The following is a 14,643-nucleotide window of genomic DNA, read 5'->3' as shown; positions in this document are numbered from 1 at the left end:
CATCCCAAAACCCGAGCGCCGCCCTAAAATCCTCATCTCCTCCGGTGGCGGCGCCGGCTCCGTTCACCACCAAATGAACACCCTAGTACCTCCTCACTCCCCTCTTTCCAAATCCGTAGTCCTTTTCCCTCGAATATACCCAGAATCCTTCGAATATTACATCTGAGGTTGAAGCCCTAAAACCCAAAATCGATTTTCATGGAATCTGCTGGTTCGCATGGTTTTGTCATAAGTGATTTGAACCGAAATGGGTCTTACTTGCGTGTTCCCGGTGGAACAATCATTTGATACCCGTTTTGGTTTGAATCAGAGAGAGGGCCGTTCCTGATTCAGCATAGCCAATCATTCGTTAGGTATTTGTTCTTCCTTTCTCTTTTGTTTTGTTAGTTTTTGTTTATTTTCTTTTTGTTCATTTTTAGAACCTCGGGACCCGATTCAGTCTTTTCTTCTCCATCTATCTCTGCTACACAAAAGTGATGTGTTTGGGTCTGTTATTAGTCGTCAGCCGGGCTTTGGGTTATCTATTGCATTTGTTCCCTAGAATCAGTGGTTTTTCTAATTTGGGATGGTTCCATAGTCTGAATTGCGTTTAGTAAATTCTGTTTCAAAATCAGTGTGTTGACTCCGTTACTTTAGTGGGCTAATTGAATCAAATTGCTTTAAGTTTTGTTGTTCTGCATTTACATTAGTTTTAATTATGTTTGGGCTCGGGGTCCAAGCTTTAGGTCCAGAACCCTGGTTTGAGGGTTGGGTTTCAATTGAGCTCAGCCCAGGGTCATTACCCGTTTGGACCAATTTGGAACCAGCCTTGGGCTCATTAAGTCATTTGTGACCCAATTCAAGATGCTCATTCGTTTTGAGCCCAAGTCTGTTTGGTTTAGGGTAATTAGCAGGGTGCTGGGAGGGTAGTTTAGGCATTTGAGGGTTAGGGAATCTTTCATAACAAACTGAGAAGCTTCTAGTGAGGGTCTCTAGTGGAATTTCAGATTGTTAAGTGGTAGAACTTGGGGAACAAGTGAAGAATCTAGGGACCCCTAAGCTAAAATGAAAACTTAAGAGGGGAGTAAAGGGTAAATAAATGGTCTGCAGGGCTGCCCTAGAGTGAAGCCTATATAAGGTAGCATTCTTGCCTTTCAAGGCAAGAATTAGAGAGCTAAAAACTCAGAAGTAAAGGCTGCCCAGTTTTACTATTCTAAAAAGGGGGGGAGAGCTGAAAAATCCAGAAATGATAAAAGCTACATAGATTACTGTTTTCAAAGAGTTTGAGTCTAAAAAAAATCAGAAAAATACAAAAAAATACTACTGTTCCATTGAAATCTTCGAGTGTATTCCTGGAGTCTCTATAGTTCTGAAACATCTTTCGTTAGCCAAAATCACCCTGGTTTGAAATCAAGTTTTAGTTTGAAGTTTGCTGGGAATCTGTTGATCCAAGCTGGTTTTTAGTCGATCATACTTTAGTTTGGTTTATATTGGTGTTGATTCCTGAAAAACTGGGTTTATTTGCTGAGTTTGCTGGCTGCTCTCCCTGTCTGCAGAATCTCATCTTCGTTATTTCATTGTTATTTCCAGGTACACACTTGTATTCTATCTCATGTGAAGCTCGGATCTGTGATGAATGAAGATGAAAATTTAGTTCAATCATGTGTTTAGCTATCTTGTCTTCATAATTATGAGTTTATAATTTAGTTGTCATATTGATGAATTTGAACTTAGATTGGGACAGTATGTTGTAGTTCCAGCTTTCATTTAACTATATTTTTATATATAAGTTCTGCATGGTCAAATAGGTTTCACACAAACATGCGTATCCTTGTTACTTTATCCCCTCAATTAATTAGCTGACCTGCGCTTCTGTTCTTGTATATCAATCAATTAAGTATCATGAACATTCGAAGCTCATCTTGGAGGCTACATCTGTTGACATATTCACCTGTTAATGGCATGGTTCGTTTACTGGTATTTCTTGTTTTTTTTTAAGCTTGATAATGGAGGAGTAAGCTTCAATGTAGGAATTTAAAAGTATGGGGGGTCACAGGCCACTTGTAGCTTTCATATAGCGATAGGTTAGTTAATTCTGATTATGATTTGAACAACAGTGTCTAGTATCACAAATGGTTCAATGGTACATTTTCAGTCATGGTTGAGTTTAAAGCAACTGTATCTGCCAGTTCGAAATTCAGCAATTCACGTTCACTTGGGCTCTTCTTGGGCCCAGGGCCGAAATAGTAGTTGGTCTGTTAATAATTAAATGGTAGGCTTTGGGCTTTTCAAGTTAAGTAGCGGACTCGAGCTAAGGGTTTCTTCAGCGATGGAGATCGTCCTTGTTCGAGTTCGGACTTGAGCTTGGGGCCCGAGTTTCCTTGAATACCGCGATGTTAGTTAATTCCTAATGTTAACGAATTAAGTTTTCGGAATAGTGACGAATCCTTAATAGAGAATAATAGTTCATTTTTAGGATGTCTTTTAAAAATATTTGAGGTGCGCCGCGCCAATAAAATCACAAATCGCGTGGCCTTTTTTAATTACTTCATTAAAAATATTTAGAACTCGGGAATGCCATTTAGCGAATTTTCATGGCCTCCCGCAAAGTTAATAACACGTTAGTCACTTTAGGCGCGCTCTTTAATAATTTTACCTTCCTAAACTCGGGTGTGCATTTCATGTGACCCAAATCCAAATCTCTACAACGTTGAATAAAATGTGTTTCGGATTGCGGGTGCATTTCATGTGGCGCGGTCCAAAGACATGTTTTAGACGATGTTGAAATCTTCCTTAAAATATTTAAAAGCGGTTTAAAGTTAAAATGCACATAGGTTTAAAACATGTAAAAAATCAGATAATCAGGCCAATAATAACAATTGAGCGACCGTGCTAAAACCACGGAACTCGGGAGTGCCTAACACCTTCTCCCGGGTTAACAGAATTCCTTAATCGGATTTCTGGTTCGCGACTGTTAAACAGAGTCAAACCTTTTCCTCGATTCGAGATTTGAACCGGTGACTTGGGATACCATAAATCTCCCAAGTGGCGACTCTGAATTCTTTAAATAAACAATTCCATTTCGATTGTTCTTTAATTGGAAAAACTCCCTTATACTATACCCCTCCGGGGGGGTGTAATAAAAGAGGAGGTGTGACACATGTATAGTATCTTATTTCTCTTTCTCTCTCATTTATCATGAACTATATCACATTTCTTTTCCATTCAAACCCTTAGCTACCTGTGCTCCACAATCACCTTTCCACCGTGGCTAAAAAACTAGAAGCACTTTAAAGAGAAATAATATGATAACATTTAAAATTAACATGCTAGAATATCATTGTAATTTATTTATTTATTTAATTATCGTTGGTATATTGTGTATATAATATACTAGAATATCGTTGTAATTTATACACTATTAAATACCATCATTATATCATGTATATATATTTATACATAATTATATACTATTATAATACCGTGTATATATTTATTCCATGTATATATATATATATATATATATATATATATATATATATATATATATATATATATATATAATTATTCACTAACATTAACATTAATATACATTCTATATACACAATGGCTGAAGAATTTGTGAATGACTATAATAGTATAATTATATTATATTGTGTATACCATAAATACGTCGTATATGATAGTATATAATACATACATATGAATATGTATCATTAATTTACTATGAATATGTACTATTCATCATGTATTCAACAATTATACAACACAATGAATTATTAAATTTAATATATTACAAGTATAATAAATAGAAATGAGAGCATCTTGGGGTAATGCATTAAATGAGGAAGAGAAAGCTGTGGGAATGGATTCGGAAGATGTGTGAAGTGCTATTAATTAGTAATCCCTATTTTAATGGGATTGTGCTACAAATGTACTCCATCCGGTCCAAAATAAGTGATTTTTTGGATGTTTTCACACATATTAAGGAATCCACCTTTTAGCATTAATTAGCAATGGAATTGGCCATATTAATATTTACTATCTCACATAAACACTCCTAACACATATTCCAACACTATTTACTCCAAGGATAATGTAGGAAAAAAAAAATTAATTCATTCTTGAAATCTTAAAAAATCACTTATTTTGGACCACAAGAAAATGGCCAAAAAATTAGTTATTTTGGACCGGAGGGAGTAGTTAATAATTAGCTGTCATATTTGTTAATTACTTATTACTGCTAGGATTTTGGAAAATGTTCTCGATTATTGTCTAATTATGTTTTTTCCTCGTCAATGAACTGTATTTTAATTTAGAACTATCAATCTCTATTTTTAGTTTTTCTATCTATTGGTGGCCTTTCAAGTTGTCTTTAGCCAATTACTTCAACTCGCTCCCAGATCTTTCTGAATCCCAGCGCTTACTTTTTCCCCCACTCTTCATCTATTTCTCAATCTATTTTAGGAACTTCACGTCAACATGCTATGATTGGGAAAAATCGAGAATATCGAAAAGATTATCAACATTGAAAAATGAACTCTTTTTTGGTTTGATTTGATTTATAAATCGAGAAAATGTAAAATAATTCCATTCTACATATATCTCATCATTAGGTGAACAATGAAACACAAGTTTTCGGTTCATGTATGTAGTAAGTAGTTAGAGATAAGTCTTATTGAAGTTAATTTGATTCTATTGATTGACATCTATATAACTATTGAAGTAGTTAAAAGGTTTTGCTGGTGATTTGATGTTAAATGTTTAAACAAATATGAAGACAAGTGGAGTATGATATATAAGCCAGCTCTCAAAACAAGACAGGTGAAGTATCAAATAATTTAAACCAGCTCTCAAAACAAGGGACATGTATATTATTTTCATAATTGATTACAAAGACAAAGATGCTAATGGGTATTAAAAAAGGCTTCAGAAGTCAATGAATTATAATTTTATCTTGGAATTCTCAATCTGTATATTAAAAATTCAAAGGAAGTTATCCCCAATACTTGGCCGAGTTCAAGACCGGTGCTGAACATAATTTGGAGGTTTCCGAGAGCTCTCACTGCCAACAAAGCTGCTCAGGTTTGTTTCTTATTTGCCTCCTTGAGTTTATGCTTCATCTGTTTTGTGTTTTGATTGGGATTTTACGGATCTGTTTGCTGCGATTTCATCTTCTGTTTTGTTTTGCAAGATGAGATCTTTTTGTTATATTTTCGATAGATTTGACCTTAATTAGCAACACAATGACATAAGATGTTGAAATGCTCTTCTGTAGTGAGTAAATGACCTTCTGCTGCTACACAACTGTAGGAACATTTCCAGCTCCTGATGTTTCTTTTGTCCTGTTTTACTTATGCTGGTTCATACTATGTGGTTATGGATTCTCTTCAGGTACACGGGTTTATTAGTTTAATTATGTCTCCGATGCTGAAAAATTGCTGATTTTGTCTCTGTTTGTGGTAGCTATATTTGTTCAATATAATCAAAGGTCATTCTTATATCCAAGAGTTGGAAATAAGTTTATAATCTTATAAACTTCTTTTAAATATTAATAGTTATGTGGGATATGATTTCGTGTCTAGACATTTGTGTGATTATGATTGACATTTCTGGTGTGACGGTCTAATTGCACGGAAAGTTATTATTCATCAAAATAATTGCTCCACACACACCATTTGATGTTTGACCTTGATTAATATTTCGAGGAATTAAAAATTAAGATGAATAAATTATTTTCTTGATACGTACCAACTAACTACAAGATGAAAATCTTTTATATGCTGAAATATTAGCAAAATTAGCAACAATCTACTGCAATCAACTAGACAACAAGTGTTACAAATTGTTTTAGAGAGGGCAATTCAACAAGACAACCATGGGCTCAAGCTGAAGTACAGTACTTCCATTGTTTTTGTAGCCCATCCGCTTTGTTCAGTAGATATCTCCATATTATTTTGGTTATTGGGTTGGGAGATGTATGGTCACTCCACCTTTTTTATTTGTTTCAGATGTCTGGCTATATGTGCAGTAAATTGTCATCTGCTATATGCTTTATGCTTCTTCTTTCAGATTCTTGTGTTCTTTCTTCTACTTCTTTCTCCTAACAATGATTTATGTACTTTCCAGACCTCAGATCTTGAGAACTTTCGAGGAAGGGAAGGAAAAGTTACTTTGGCTTGACTAGTGAGAATTACATACATGGAAAAAGGAAAAGAAAATGAAGGAGAAAGAGAGAAAGGGGAAGCAAACAACTCATTGGTATGCCATACAATATTTATACATATTAAAACTAATATGACTTGAATGATTATCCTAGTAATCCTCAAGACAGTATAATGTTATTCATATCTTTTGGAAATTGTTGTTCAAAAGTTCATAATCTGATCATGGCATTTTCTTTGTAGAATATATTACTTTCTAAGGCGTAAAATAGTTATTCAATTGATATCTGGAGTAACATATTTTAGAATATTAACATCATGATGATATTTAAGTAAAATTTGTTCTTACTCATATGTAGTAAGTAGTAACAAATAAGCATACCACCATCTAAGAATGATTTTAAAAATTATTGTAAGATGAAATCAGTACTGTTTCGAAAATATTATTTATGATAATAAGACTCAAAAGCAATATTACTTGCCTAAAACGTTGGTAATTTAGAGCCAGTTTAGCTTATTGATTGAGATTAAAGTAGCTGATAAGCATCAAGCACTAAAACCGATTTTGTCCCAATATGAATCGTTTCAAAAACATTAGGAAATAAGTTCATAACACATTCTTAAATATGATACACATTTTGTCTTTTGGCAGGTGACATCTGATGTATTTCACAAGGACATTGACAATCTGTTGGATTTCATTGAGAGGCTAAAGAATCGACGAGATCAAATTGCTCTTGACATAGATGAAGATGAAAATCTGACATTTATGTCGTCATTTTTTCAGCTTTTTTATTTCATTCCCGGCGGTTTGGATGCCGAAATATCTTGCATATTATATGAGTTTCATGATCTAGTTCAGTCACTTTTTCATCAGAGTGGACATGAAATTCTGCGTAAATTGACGGATGATGTCGCTCCTTGCCTCCTGGGAAAAATGGAAAGTTGTCTCAGCTCATATCATAATTCTGAACCAAGTGCCACTATGACTGAGGATCAGTTGGTCGAACTTTTCAACGCCCTCCTTGTGTATCTCCATGATCAATCAAAGTTGTTTGCTGAGTTGATTTGCCCATTAAAGACTGAATATGAGGTTCTTCAGAATGTATGCGGTAATTTAAGAGATTTCCATGGGCTAAAAGTAAATGGTTACATTGAGTATGAGACAATTGAATATGTTTTATCTCAATTTCAACTTATGGCTGAGAGAGTACGACACTTCTGTTTTGCCTTTTTGGCTTATCAGTTTGATATGATAGATGACGCCCCTCAAGTCAAGCTAGCTCATCTGCTTCTGGAGATTGTTCCTGTTCAGCTGGAGGTTATGCACATATGTTGTACAAATTTGAAAGCTTCAAAATCAGCAGAAGTTGGACACTTCAATAAGCAGCTCTTAGAAGCCTCTCCCGACATTCTTAGAGAATATCTGATTCATCTACAAGAGCATAGGGTTGATGTTATTACTGCTAGCACTGCAGCTCAAAACATTCATGTCATGATAGAGTTTCTATTGATTATTCTTACAGATGTGCCCAAAGACATTATTCATCACGACAAACTGTTTGTATTCTTTTCACATGTTGTAGCTCGTAGCAGGGAGATATCCATTCTTGTTCGCAACTCAGAAGAGAACTCAAGGAATGAAGAGAATACGAATGAAACAAGTTGTGCAAGTCTAGATTTGCTGCGAAATATTGATTTCCTGAAGGAAGATCTCAAACATGTATTCTTGAAAGCCCGTGAAGACTCATATCAACTCTGCTTCCCCAAGAGTGATGGATCACTCTTCATGAATCTTCTACTCATAAACTTAAATGGTTTGCTCAATTCCAATGCTTATGCAGTTACTTTGATAAAGGAAGAAATTGGGTTGGTAAAAGAATATCTACAGTTCATAAGACCGTTCTTTGGGAATGTTGAGCAAGAATTGAATAGGGATCTTTGGACTCGTGTTCTAGATGTGGCATATGAGGCAGAACATGTCATCAATTCAATTCTTGTCAGAGATCATGGTCTATTGCAACTTATTTTCTTACTACCTGACGCCGTAGAAAAGATCAAGCTTATCAAGAAAGAGGTACAGGAAAACATGAGTCTTATTGTTGTACACTCTACCAACAAACCAGTTGAAAGAAGGTCATCAAAAAAGCAAGTTGGGCAAATAATTGTAGGCTTTGAGGAGGAGAAAAACCTGATAATTTCACAGCTTACCAATCGACTAGCAGAGCTAGATGTTATTTCGATCATCGGCATGCCTGGTGCAGGTAAAACTACTCTTGCGTACAAAGTATTCAATGATAAGTCAGTTACTAGTCATTTCGATATTCGTGCATGGTGCACAGTCGACCAAGAGTATGACAGCAAAAAGGTGTTGCGTAAAATTTTTAATCAAGTCACTGGTTTAGATGCGGAATTTACTGAGGATTTTGATGTTTATGATGAGCTTCGAAAAAGGCTGCACCGTAGGAGGTACCTTATTGTTTTGGATGACTTGTGGGATACTAAAGCATGGGACGAGCTAACAATGCCTTTTCAGGATTTTCAGATAGGAAGTAGAATTATTTTAACAAGCCGAGAAAAGAAAGTGGCTTTGTATGGAAAACGTCACAGTGATCCTCTTAACCTTCGATTGCTAAGACAAGAAGAAAGTTGGGAGTTATTAGAGAAAAAGGTATTCGGAGAAGAAAGCTGCCCTGATGAACTAAAGGATGTTGGAGAAGAAATAGCCCTAAAGTGTGAAGGTCTTCCTTTGACACTTGATCTGATTGGTGGAGTCATTGCGAAGATGGAAAAGAAAGAGGATTTGTGGCTGGAAGTTTTAAATAATTTGAAATCCTTTAAGAATGAAGTGGAGGTGATGGAGGTTATAGAGTTAAGTTATGACCATTTATTGGATCACCTAAAGCCGTGCTTGCTCTACCTCGCAAGTTACCCAAAGGACGAAGATATTCAAATCTCTCAATTGAAAGACTTATGGAGTGCCGAAGGGTTTGTGGAACTAAATGACAAGAAGAGTGTGGAAGAAGTATCGGAGTCTTATGTGGATGAGTTAATTTCTAGTAGCTTGGTAATACTTTTCAATGAGAGAGGTATCAGGGACCCGAGTATCAGAATTCATGATCTTGTGCATGATTTTTGTTCGAGAAAAGCTGAAAAGGAAAAGTTGTTTGGCTTTGTAGGTTCAAGTGATCCATCCTCTTCTTCAGATCTGATGCCACAGGGAATGACCATTCATTATGATGGTCCAGAAAGAAATTTTGTCATGTTCAGCCCGGAAAAGAAAAATCCTTATGTTAAACACCTCCTCTCTTTGAAGGTGGTAGACATGGATGAATTTCGGAAGCCCAACAATCTTCCCGAAAACTGTCACCTAAGACACTTGAGGCTTCTTAAAAGGTTGGAGCTGCTCGGCATAACTTTGGCAGATTCTTTGCTGAATGAAATAGGCATGCTTGTTCATTTGAGGTGCTTAAACATTCGAACAGAGGCAAGAGCTTTCCCTCCATCATTTGCAAACCTCTTGAATCTGGAAACTCTGGTGGTGGATAATGGGCCATCAGCAATGGTAATATCACCTAGTATTTGGAGTCTTCCAAAGCTACGACATGTGAGAATGAATAGTTTTTTTCTCTTTGAACCGACTATCGACAAACCAACAGTGTTAGAAGAGGAGTCGAAGTTAGAGAGTTTGAGAATATTACATAATCCCACCATTTTCTGTTTGGAAGACAGAAAGGGGATATTCAAAAGGTTTCCCAATCTTCGAAGCCTTAAATTCAGGATTAGTATACCAAGGAATTTCAGTTCAGATGCAATAAAAGAGCAGATTTGTTTTCCAAGATTGGATGTCCTTAATGAGCTAGAAGAAGTTTCCGCATTTTTGGACTACTTTTGGTATATCAGTCCAGATACACATCAGTGGGATATTCACTTCCCTTGGAGCTTGAAAAAATTGGAGCTGAGTCGGTTTTATCTGACATCGGATTCACTATCAAGAATTGCGAGATTACCAACCCTTCAAGAACTGTATCTACAAAGCTTAACCATCCAGGGGAAAGAATGGAACGCGGAGGAAGTCACCTTCCACAGTCTCAGATTGCTAAAGTTGGCATGGGTGTCTTTTTCTGAATGGCAGGTAGGAGAGGAATCATTTCCTGTGCTTGAGGAACTACAATTACGGCTCTGTACTGAGCTTACGGAGATCCCAGAGAGTTTTGGGGATATTACTTCATTGAAGTCTATCACACTGGATAGCAACCCTCAACTTGAAGATTCAGCCCTAAGGATTAAAGAATATGTTTCAGAAATGACAGGAGAAGACAAGCTTGAGTTAAAGTATTCTTTTAGGTCCTAATCTGCATAAATCTCTGTGAGTATATACGAATTTATTATCTTCATCGTACATTAAGTTCCTTTTCAGTGTATTTTTTTCCAATTATTTTAACCTCTATAATCTTGTTTGGACATACAATTTACTTTGGTCAACACATGAACCTGTAGGGGCTTCAAATGATGGACCAAAAACTGATTGTCAAGTGTTACTGGGATTTCTGTTTAATTTCTTCTTTTTTTTCTTTTTGGTGAGTAAAGCTGCTAAGGGACAGCAAAAGTATACTACAGACAGGTATCGCATGTGTTACAAATTTGTTCTATTTCCTTCTTAAATGTAACATATATAGCTCTGCATGTGATTCTTCTGTTAGGGCTCATTTGGTACGAGGGATAAATGATAATTAATTCCGGGATTAAATTTGAGATGAATTTATCCCGTGTTTGGTTGAGATAAAATCGTGGTATAACTGATCCAGGGATTAGTTATCCCCAGATTGTAGTGTTTTTTTATCCCTATGGGAAGGAGGGATAACTAATCCCGGAATAATTAATCATGGGATAACGTGTTTTCCGACTAAACGAGCCCTTAGTGACTCTTTTTTTCACTTTAAAACTCAGAGAATCTCAAATTTAGCTTATTCCCATGTAGTTTTGAAACGTTTAATGCTTTTTTGAAATGACATATTAACCAATCTATGATATAAGAACGGTCACATCTGTCAAATCAGCATTTTGTACAGTGAGTCCATGACATAAATCAAAATTACGAGAAACAAGAAAATCAATCAGTTATTAAATTGTAGCTGGAAGTTTCTTTGATCGTTCTAAAAAACATCTGCCTTTCAGAAAAATCAGAATAAAGAAAAGGTAAAAATGTTAGTGATTTTGTCATCCATCAATTTGATACTGACTGATTATATTTCCAACATGAATAAATATCGGAATAAATATCTTTTTAGTAGCATAAATCAGAAGAAATGCGCTATCTGGGTTTGAAATTCTAATGCTTTGACTAAAGGCTCGATGGGATGAAAGCTGCTCCTGCAAATATTTATACATTTCAAGAAACATTGTATATTTGAAAGAGGTTGACGTCCTTGTTTCTCTCATGGTACGTACACCCCCTCTTCCAACCGAGCCCCTTTTCCTCTCGGTCCACAGAGAAAGAGGGGTTGCCCTGCTTATTGTTTTTGGTTTGTTTTAAGAAGTTTTAAATTTATTTTAAGTATTTTTTAACTTTGTCAAACACCGAAACAAAGAAGCTAAAAAAAGCTTAAACGTTAATTTGACCAGCTTAAAAGTCAATCCAAACAACCCCTTTAGATCTACCCCTAATAAACAGATCTTCCGGCCCCAGCTAGTTATATCCCTATCCCCGGCTCGTTTGACTTTAAGGAAGACTAATATTCTCTATAGAAGATAATTTCTTTTTATATCTCCACACATACACGATAAAAACGTTAGCTACACTCGTAGACATATAGTTTTGAGAACCATAAAAAATACTATGAGGATCGGTATTCCCATAGAGGTTTGGAAGTGTCTTGAAGAGGTAGGAGGCTTACCAAGCTATTCAATGTTATACTAAGAGATATTTTAGAGTCCATCTAGACACAAGAAAAGGGCGAATTGTGTTTTGCTCCATTTTCGCATATTGAAAAACCAAGTTCTTTAATAATCCAAAACCAAACTGAAAGTAAAGTGCATAAATTAAATAACACGAGCAATTTTACGTGAAAAATCTCCTTGCTCAAGGGAGTAAAAATCATGATCTACTCATAGAATTTTCCTCAAAACTTCATGAAACAACAAGAACGGTTTTAAGTTATAACTCTATAACCAAGGGACAAACTATAGTACCTTAACCCTTTCCTAGTACCTTGACCCAGTGGCGAATCCAGAATTTGAAGGTCGTGGGTGCTCACTCTAACATAAAGTTGCTATTAATTGAACTATAAGTACATAATTATTTGAACGCGTCAGAAAATAGTTAATAAAAAATTTCGATTAATATTATCATTATTAAAAAAAGACTTCTACACACAAGTCCAAATGAACTACTAATAATATTATCATTATTAAGAAAAATTCTAGTAACAAGGTATAACTGTGCTCAATGATTTTTCATATGTTGAAAATGATGAATAATAGCATCATTGCTTACAGTTCCGAAAGCTTTTCACTTATAAAGTACCCGAATTTTTTTTCTTGGGAATGTTACGGAAATGTCCCAAATAAATCCTAACTTACCAACTTGTAGCCATTAATCATAGACTTACCAAAACTAGCAAGCACATACAAAAATTGAAAACCAAAATAAATAACTAAATAACGATTCTTTCTCTTCAAGAATCACATGTAAATGTCACGACCCATTTTCTGAACAAGCCGAGACCGGCACTCGATCACTAAACATGACCGAGCGAACCATCTCTACTTATCAAACCTATTATAACTCCAAACTTTATATGCAACAAAGCAATACTCTAACCAAATACTTTTGATTAATTCGAATATTTAAATAAATCAACTCCAAAACTTTATTCGTAGTAACTACTGAATTACTGCTAAGTTATTATAAAATAACATCTGAATCTCAACCCAATCACTATGTCTATGAAGCCTCTACTGATAAACTGACGCACTGCTCAGGACATGAGATTTCCTGGCCAGTTCTCTAAGTAAACAAAGAAATAGATAAATAAAAACGACTCTAAGGAATACTCCACGAACAAAAGCGGAGCTCACCAATAGCACTGGAAGGGAAGGAAGTCCTAACTCGTAGCCTGCTCGCCTGCAAATCCGGTTCCTACGTTGTACCGCAGACCAACGTAGGTTCCCAAAAGAGAACGTCAGTACCATCCATTGTACTCAGTGAGTCTCAACAACAGGGGCGGAACTTTAATAACATATACATTATGAGCAAAGGTTCTAAATGCATGTAAAACATAAAGCTTATAAGAATAATTCTAGATAATCGCATAATAGCAGTTTATGAATATTCTAAAAGAAATTCTTTTCTTTTTTCTTTCTTATAAAAAAAAATACTTCACTTTATACCTTGGGAGTTCCAACTATTCTGACTTAATTCTGTCTCAGTCACCGTGTGATCGGCACGGGTTCGATCCCAACCTGATCGAATAGGCCCAATCCACGAGGTGCCACTCGCTTCATGGTTCTCAGCGCTCATGTATCATACCTTAGCATGGCTAAGTAATTTCTCAGCAACGAGACCCTCGGCTCGTGTGCTCCCTACTTTGGCACAAGTAGTTTCAGGAAGTCAACGCCTTGGTCAGGACCCTCGGCCTGGACGATGACCCCTTCTCAGAATAAAGGATACTCCCAAAAATCTTTTCTTTCTAAAACTTCTTCTTGTGACTTTTCAAGTCTAAATCTTTTATACATACTCATACTGGTATCCTTAAATGTAAGGCATGACATACGAATGAAATAAACATTCAAAAGTATTTACAAAGGTTCTTGATCCTTCATGAATTTTCAACATGAAAATGGCATGTATGAACAACATAAAAAAATCTGAAATTTATGCACATATATCCAAATAATCATCTAAACTTTAGCTAGAAAAAAATTCTAAGCTAATAGGTACTTACTACTCCAATTAAGTACAAAGAATAACATAAAAATCTGAAATTTATGCACATATATCCAAATAATCATCTAAACTTTAGCTAGAAAATAATTCTAAGCTAATAGGTACTTACTACTCCAATTAAGTATATATTAACTCTTTTATGCAATTCATCAAACACCTTGTGTGCGTGCTTTTGTGAGTTAAACCACTTTAATAAAGGGTTATATCAACTCACCTCAAAACTTCTCGAGCCAATACGTAGGCCCCAGTCCAATTGACACCAGTCAAACAATCGATTCTACAACAACCAGTGCATTTTAATCAATTTTAAAGTTTCACACCTAAACATGAAATTTGATGTTGATACAGAGAAAGAAAGTAATTAACTATTCAATTCTCACCTACTACTACTATGGGGTAATTGACAGTAGGGAATTTCACATACCTGAATTTAAAAATTGATGATTTGTAAAGAACCCTAGGATTTTTTTTTCCTTGCCTGCGTTCGCTGCATAAACAAAGCAGCGTTCTGTTTTCTGTTTTTCTATAATATTCTGATGCTTTTTCTTTTGA

General features: G+C 35.5%; 1 protein-coding gene across 3 annotated transcripts; it reads left to right on the top strand.

The window, feature by feature from the left end:
* Positions 1–4,346: 4,346 nt before the first annotated feature.
* Positions 4,347–10,840, top strand: LOC109216486 (putative late blight resistance protein homolog R1A-3). 3 transcript variants are annotated; one of them, XM_019380646.1, is made up of 5 exons: positions 4,347–5,064; positions 5,293–5,373; positions 6,109–6,240; positions 6,796–10,512; positions 10,644–10,840. In XM_019380646.1, exons 3-4 carry the CDS (start codon positions 6,181–6,183, stop codon positions 10,495–10,497), a joined length of 3,762 nt encoding a protein of 1,253 aa, XP_019236191.1. In that variant the 5' UTR covers positions 4,347–5,064; positions 5,293–5,373; positions 6,109–6,180; the 3' UTR covers positions 10,498–10,512; positions 10,644–10,840. The 3 variants fall into 3 exon arrangements, with proteins under 3 accessions (XP_019236191.1, XP_019236193.1, XP_019236192.1); XM_019380648.1 differs by having other exon boundaries at positions 5,258–5,373; XM_019380647.1 differs by lacking the exon at positions 5,293–5,373.
* Positions 10,841–14,643: the final 3,803 nt, after the last annotated feature.

This window comes from Nicotiana attenuata, unplaced genomic scaffold (assembly GCF_001879085.1).
Source record: "Nicotiana attenuata strain UT unplaced genomic scaffold, NIATTr2, whole genome shotgun sequence".
In the NCBI taxonomy this organism is placed as follows: domain Eukaryota; kingdom Viridiplantae; phylum Streptophyta; class Magnoliopsida; order Solanales; family Solanaceae; genus Nicotiana; species Nicotiana attenuata.
Note: the sequence above shows the minus strand (reverse complement) of the source record. Positions and strands in the feature narration are given on the sequence as shown.

Bases quoted from the DNA above. Each gene is read 5' to 3' on its own strand.
- LOC109216486 (XM_019380647.1), top strand. From the start codon at position 6,181: ATGGAAAAAGGAAAAGAAAATGAAGGAGAAAGAGAGAAAGGGGAAGCA. The intron at 6,241-6,795 runs GTATGCCATACA...GTCTTTTGGCAG, and splicing joins GGGAAGCAAACAACTCATTG to GTGACATCTGATGTATTTCA.